Consider the following 7,799-nt stretch of genomic DNA (forward strand, 5'->3'; position numbering starts at 1 on the left):
GAACCAGTACATGAGCACATGGGTGCCTGCAGCGGGGGGGAGCCTAGATCTACCCTTCCTCTCACCATCTCAGCGGTGCTTCCAGCCATGCTTCCGGAAGCGTGTATGCACTTGGAGCTTGCGCAGTTTGCCCCCCTTCCCTCCTTTTCTGGTGCATCAGAGTTCGAACGGGAAAAGGCTGCATTCCTCAGCTCACCCTTTTTTCCAAACTATTGCTGGGAGGGGTGGGTTAATTCCTCTTTCTTTGATATCTTGTTCTATAGCACCTGTATCTCAAATAAAGGCTCTGTCATCGTCTTTGTTTGCTTTACAAGGTGAACAGCTCCAGCTCTCTCAGCCTGTCCTCATAAGGGAGGTGCTCCATCCCTTGGATCATTTTCATGGCTGTCCTCTGGACACGCTTTAATAGGTCGATGTCTCACTTGCACTGAGGACTCCACATCTAGATGCAGTACTCCAGCTGAGGTCTCACCAGCACAGAGTAGAGGGGCAGAATCACCTCTCTTGAGCTGCATGGCCATCTAGAATGTGGCTTGCATGTTGCTGACACCAGTGACTAAATGGAATGCCCACCGTCTCACTGTGCTATCATCCACTGTTTGGTCTCAGTCAACATTCAGGAAGCATCAATGAATGTCAGTGGGTGCAATTTTTTCTGCATGGAGGAATTCATTGACACACCTTTGCTTCATACGCACTTCCATGTCCAGTATCATTTTGTCAGACTCCCCCTCTGCTGCCATCTGTCACACAGCAACAAAATGCAGTGGAATATTGTTGGAAAGATTCAACCTCTACTTTCATCCCACCAACATCCATCTCTGATATTGTGGGCCAAAATAATAAAATAGGAGACATTACTTTCAGAGCACCTTTTATATCCAATGCATTAATGATAACTGGTATTTTTTTTCTCCTCCCTACACATCATAATAAAATGTCTGTTCTGCTCTATGTCCATTTTTATTGCTTTTGTAGTGTTGAAAGATTTGGAAAGTAAAATCTAGTAAATTGAAATTCTGAGCGAAAGGGGAAAGAGAATGTAACACAAGACTCCTTAGAATGCCATTGTCTTATGATCGGTGCTACTTCCTAAAAATCACAGAATGTCTTTGGTTGGAAGGGACCTCAAAGATCATCTAGTTCCAACCCCCTTGCCACGGGCAGAGTTGCCAACCACTAAATCAGGCACTAGATCAGGTTTCCCAGTGCCTGCCCCATCCAGCTTGGTCTTGAACACCTCCAGGGATGGGGCATCCATAACTTCTCTAGACAGCCTGTTCTGGCACCTCACCACTCTCAGTGAAAAAATTCCCTCTGACATCTAATCTACATCCTTCCCTCTTTTAGTTTGAAACTGTTCTCCCTTGTCCTATCCCTATATACCCATGTAAAAGGATGATTTCCCTCCTTTTTATAAGCTCTCTTTAAGTATGAGAAGGCCACAATGAGATCTCCCTGGAGCGTTTTCTTCTCCAGGCTGAACAAGCCCAGCTCCCTTAGCCTGTCTTCGTAGGAGAGATGCTCCAGCCCTCTGATCATCTTCATGGCCCTCCTCTGGACCCACTACAACAGCTCCACATCTTTCTTATGCTGGGAGCCCTAGACCTGGATACAGTACTTCAGATGGGGTCTTACAAGGGCAGAGTAGAGGAGGACAGTCACCTACCTCATCCTGCTTGCCACCCTTCTTTTGATGCCACCCAGGATACTGTTGGCCTTCTGGGCTGCAAGCACATGCTGCTGGCTTGTGTCAAGCTTTTCATCCACCAGAACCTCCAAGTCCTTCGCAGGGCTCCTCTCAAGGAGTTCTTTTCCCAGTCTCTAGACATATCTGGGCTTGCCCCAACCCAAGTGATTCCATCATGTACGTCACTGATAAAGATGTTAAAGAGTACCAGTCTCAAGATGGACCCTTGGGAGACCACTCAAGACTGGCCTCCACCTGGACATAGCCACTGACAACAACCCTCTGGCTGTGACCTTCCAAACAATTCCTTACCCACTGAATAGTTCAGACTTCAAATCCATACCTCTCCAATTTAGAGATAAGGATGTGGTGGGGGACCATGTCAAAGGCTTTGCAGAATTCCAAGAAGATTACATCAGTTGGCCTTTCTTTGTCCACCGATGCCATCACTCCATCATAGAAGGCCACCAGATTGGTGAGGCACAATTTGCCTTTGGTGAAGTCATGCTAGCTGTCTCGGTTCACCTGCTTGCCCTTCATGTGCCTTAACATCTCTTCCAGGAGAATCTGTTCCATGATCTTTCCAGGCACAGTGGTGAGGCTCACTGTCCCGTAGTTCCCTGGTTTTTCCTTTCTCATTTTTCTAGAAATGAGAGTGATGTTTCCCTTTTTCCAGTCACCTGAGACTTTGCACGACAGCCATGAGTTTTCAAATATCATCAAGAGTGGCTTGAGACCACATCAACCAGCTCCTTTAGGACCCTGGGATGCATGTTTTAAAGCTGAAACATTGCAGATGGGATGCAAAAATTTTTCTTTTTGGTTTCTGTGGTATTATTAAAGCATAATTAAAAAGAAAAGTGGATCTTGAAAAGATGCTAAAATTAAAAGATGCGTTTGAACACATTTACTACTTTAAACCCTTAGCTGTCTAGATACAAGATTAGAGTGTGATATTTAAAGTATCAGAATTCAGGTCAAGTGATCAACTTGGAATGATGTGTTTTGTGATTTGTTTAAAGTCGGTTGTGTTTGTTTTGTTTTTCTTACTTTGTTGTTTCAGATTTGTCCAATATGTGCAGCATTACCTGGAGGGGATCCTAATCATGTCACAGATGACTTTGCAGCTCATCTTACACTGGAACACAGAGCTCCTAGAGATTTAATATCCTTTCTTAAGTTGAGGAAAAAGTTGATAGTTGTAACTGCTTGTTTTGACTTTTGTAGTCAAGTGGCTGTATCTGTTTTGCTTATTTTTTAGAATTGGTGTTTCGTTATTGGGGATCTGTATATCTGAAAATATACATATATATAATCACCTAAAGCCCATGAACAATCTTTAGCTAGACAGTGTGAACGTGTGTTTGTTTTTGTTTTATTCCTGATAGGCAAACCTTTAAAGATGCTTCTGACACTAAGCTACTTCTTTCTGCACTGTTTTTACCCTCCTTGGTCATTAGTTCTGATGCCATTTAGTGTAGGTGAAAGTAGCAATCTGGATGCAGTAGTATTTTATAGATAATGATGTGACTTAAAGCAGCAAATTTCATCAAAAGTAAATGTGCTAGAGGATGCTTTAAATTTTGTTGAAATTGATTTTAAGTGTTTAATTAATTTTATCACTGTATTTCAATAGGAGTAGTTTCAAGCTGTTATTACTTGACATATTTTAGATATAACTAGAACAGCTATTAGGAGTCTTTCTAGGAATTAGGGCTATCTTTCAAATATCTCCAGAATGTGATGATATAACTACTCTTGATGATAAGAGCACAAACTGTCAGTTTCTTTACACAATTTTCTTTTGTGTTACTTGGCCTTAGGAATAGTAACGTGGCTTGATTTATTGCTGTGCGTATACCTACAACATAATTTCAGAAGGTATTCCATGGAAGTATAAGCCATCATGAAAACCTGTGATCTCTATAAATTGTTTATCTTTCTGTATCTCATTTAAAAACAATCAAACAAAAAAGCCATCACTCCTACTGTAATTTGATAGTGTCTTTTTTTTTCAGGACTTCTTGAAAGAAAAAAAAATAATCAAGGCCTAACAATTCAAATTCGTTATATCTACTAGTAGTAACATTAGAGGAAATGGTTTCACTTTGGTTGTGATTTGTATATACATTTAAATTTATTAGCATTTTAACTGTTCTAACTGAACAGTGAAATTAACTTCCTACTGAAGTGAATTAATGATGTGTTTGATTAGGATTTGCACTTCTGGAGCTCTTCATAGACTCATTGAATCATTAAGGTTGGAAAAGACCTCTTAAGATCATCTAGTTCAACCATCCACTTACCACCAATACTGCCCACTAAACCATGTCCCTAAGTACCGTACCTACATGTTTCTTGAACACTTCCAGGTACAGTGACTCCACCACCTCTCTGGGCAACCTGTTCCAGTGACCTACCATGCTTTTGGAGAAGTTTTTCCTAATATCCAACCTGAACCTCCCGTGATGCAACTTAAGGCTGTTCCCTCTCATCCTATCGCTAGTTACCCAGGAGAAGAGGCTGACCCCCACATCGCCATACCCTCTTTTCTGGTGGTTGTAAAGAGCTAAAAAGATCTCTCCTGAGTTTCCGTTTCTCTGGAAGAAACAGTCCCAGTTCCATCAGCTGCTCCTCATAAGACATGTTCCAGACCCCTCACTAGCTTTGTTGCCCTTTGGACATACTTACTTAAGCGCCTCAATGTCTTTCTTGTAGTGAGGGGCCCAAAACTGAATACAGTACTCGAGGTGCAGCCTCACCAGTGCTGTGTGCAGAGGTACAATTACTTCCCTGCTCCTGCTGGCAACACTATTTCTGATACAAGCCAGGATGTTATAGGCCTTCTTGGCCACCTGGGTACACTGCTGGCTCATGTTCAGTCGAGCGTCAACCAACACCCCCAGACCCTTTTCCTCTGCATAACCTTCCAACCACTCCAACCACTCTGCCCCAAGCCTGTAGCATTGCCTGATGTTGTTGTGGGCAAAGTGCAGGACCTGGCATTTGGTCTTGTTGTCCCATACGTGCCATGTGATTGCACTCAAGACGATCTGTTCCATAACCTTCCCTGGCACTGAGGTCAGGCTGACAGGCCTGTAGTTTCCTGGATCCTCCTTACGATCCTTCTTGTAGATGGGAGTCACACTGGTAAGCCTTCAGTCATCTGGGACTTCTCCTGTTGACCAGGACTGCTGATAGATGGTGGAAAGAGGCTTGGCAGTCACTTCCACCAGCTCCCTCAGCACCCTCGAGTGGATCCCTTCTGGTCTCATGGAGTTGTGACTGTCCAGGTGGAGTAGGAGGTCTCATTTTCATCTGAATTGTGGGGGTTTATTCTGCTCCCCATCCTAGACTTCCCAGTTAGGAGGCTGAGTACCCCGAGGATAACTGGTCTGACTATTAAAGACAGATATAAAGAAGGCATTGAGAACCTCCGCCTTTTCCTTATCCTCAGTGGTCATGTTCCCTGCCACATCCAGCAAAGGATGGAGATTCTCCTCGGCCCTCCTCTTACTGTTAATATATTTGTGAAAACATTTTTGTTTTCTTTTACTACAGTGGCCAGGTTGAGCTCATGCTGGGCTTTTGCCTTTCTAATTTTCTCCCTGCATATCCTAGAAATTTCCTTGTGCTCTCCCCAATTTGCCTATCCCTTCTTCCACAGGAGGTTAACACTTTTCTCCCAGAGTCTCAGCAAAAGTTCCCTGTTCAGCCACACCAATCTTCTTCCCTACTGGCTCATCTTATGGCACACTTCCAGCAAACTTGGAGCTATATGATTTCCATCGTTTTCAGCAATGCTTTGAAAGCATTTAGTAAAATTACATATTTAAGCCAAGGATAGGGCATTTTTTGCTTCCAATTCTCCCAGAATTAAAATCATAGAAATCATAGACTCATAGAATGGCTAAGGTTGGAAAGGACCTTAAAGATCATCTAGTTACAACCCCCTGCCATGTACAGGGATGCCACCCACCAGATCAGGCTGCCTAGAACCCCATCCAACATGGTCTTGAATGTCTCCAGAGATGGGGTATCCACAACTTCTTTGGACAACATGTTCCAGTGCCTCATCACCCTCTGAGTAAAAAAATGATTCCTAACATCTAACTTAAATTGCCCTTCTTTTAGTTTAAATCCATTCTCCTTGCCCTATCACTATCAGACTTTGTAAAAATTAAATCTCCATCTTTTGTATAAGGTCCCTTTAAGTACCTTTAAAAGTGAAATGAGGTCTCCTCAGAGCTGCCTTTTCTTAAGGCTGAACAAGCCCAGCTGCCTCAGCTTTTCATCACAGAAGAGGTGCTCCAGCCCTCTGATCATCTTTCTGGCCTTCCTCTGGACTTGCTCCAACAGTTCCACATCTCTCTTGTGCTAGTATCCCCAGAAAATGAAAAGTTAAAGCATATACATAGGTTCCTCTGAAAGTAATGCTTTCTATTTATTTCCATGGAAAATACAACAGATACAAAGAGCATAATAACACTGTTTGATAGAGCAAATTCTCAGCTACAAAACGCTATTTTTCAACATAGTCACTACCATTAACTTTGCATTTTTGCTAGTTTATTGGTTCAATAGGCCCTGAAAAACTTGCATATGATGTTCTTGCTGTTTGTGTGTATGCATTTGTGCAACCCACCTGCCAAAAATTATGCAGTATTCCAACACTGCCTCCATTGATTCCAATGCACTGAAGCTGGTATTCAACTCTGTACACAGTTCCCTGGTTGTAAACTGCCAAAATGCACAGATGAGTTGTTCAAGATGCTCCTCATTTCATGATGTGGCAGCTGTTCATAGCTGTCCAGAATATGGCTTGTCTTTCACATCACTGTCACTACTGCTGAAAGGCACCACCCACATCCTCATTGTGCAGACATCCACTGTTTGGTCACCATCAATATTCAGCAAGCATTGATGAATGTGAATGGGTGCAGTTTTTTCTACGTGGAGGAATTCAGTGACACACCTTTGCTTCATACGCACTTCCATGTTGTCAATGGTTTACGGGCTGGTTCGGTCCGGTTCCGTGACTAGAAGGGAGGAGGGATCCGCGGATCCGCGCCCCCCGGAAAAGAAAAAGAGGGGACCCCGAAATAATTGAAAACAGCGGCAACAATCTGAGGTGAAACAAACTAATTTACTAAATATAGTATCAGCAGAATATAATGAGAGAGAGAGAGTGTGTGTCTGGAAGGTGGATTGGCCTCACCACAACGCTGAGAAGTGCAGTCCAGTTGAACCGATGAAAAAGCGCAGGCAGAGAAGTGCAGATGGAGAAGCGCAGACGGAGAAGCGCAAGCGAAGAAGCGCAGGCAAAGAAGAGAACATCAGGTGACCTTGCCGGGAGTTATATCTCCTCGCTGACCGCAAAGCCCCCTGGGGAAATGTAGTTCTTCTCCTCCGGACAGACACCCGGAACTTGAGCATCAGCAGTCAAACCCCAGTGCATTACATGATGTTATGATGTGGAATACTGATAACCAAAAATCATGAAACCATGACACATGTCAGACACCATTTTATCACACTGCCCCTCTGTTGCCATCTGTTGCACAGCAACAAAATGTAATGGAATATTGTTAGGGAGATTCAATCTCTACTCATACCACCATTTGCTTCTGATATAATGAGCCAACATATTAAAATAGAAGGCAATATTTTTGGAGCAGTCCAGTATAACTTTTCCAGTTCTTTGTAATTTTCACAAATTATTTTATTTTTTTATAAAAGAACATTCCTTTTTTTTTTTCCAAGATAATATAATAACAGGAAAGATGACTAACTGCACAGAAGTTATATGTTATTTAAAAAAAAGTCACTTGTATCTACTGAATGACTTTAATGAAACGTGTTAAATTTCTTGTCAAACTCTGATATAGAACTGATATATAGACAAGATATGTCTATATAAGACAATTGATAATACATAAGAAAACTGATCTTACTAACAAGAGAAAAGTGGATATCCACAATTACTATCTACTAAGCTCACAAAATAATGTAACACAACTGGAAGTGATATTTATTTTAAGAGTAAACTGAGCACAGAAGAGTTGTCAAATCATCAACTATCACTACAATTTACACTTCCTTTTTTTTT

General features: G+C 42.2%; 1 protein-coding gene across 1 annotated transcript in view; it reads left to right on the forward strand.

The window, feature by feature from the left end:
* Positions 1-2,681: 2,681 nt before the first annotated feature.
* The window catches only part of KCMF1 (potassium channel modulatory factor 1), a gene marked incomplete at its 5' end in the record, with an annotated part of 23,017 nt that continues 17,899 nt past the window's right edge, over positions 2,682-7,799 (forward strand). The window contains one exon of the mRNA XM_010728073.3: positions 2,682-2,855. Coding sequence (XP_010726375.2) covers positions 2,682-2,855 — 174 coding nt within the window. The remainder of the gene's footprint in view (positions 2,856-7,799) is intronic.

Source organism: Meleagris gallopavo, unplaced genomic scaffold (genome assembly GCF_000146605.3).
Source record: "Meleagris gallopavo isolate NT-WF06-2002-E0010 breed Aviagen turkey brand Nicholas breeding stock unplaced genomic scaffold, Turkey_5.1 ChrUn_random_7180001953145, whole genome shotgun sequence".
In the NCBI taxonomy this organism is placed as follows: domain Eukaryota; kingdom Metazoa; phylum Chordata; class Aves; order Galliformes; family Phasianidae; genus Meleagris; species Meleagris gallopavo.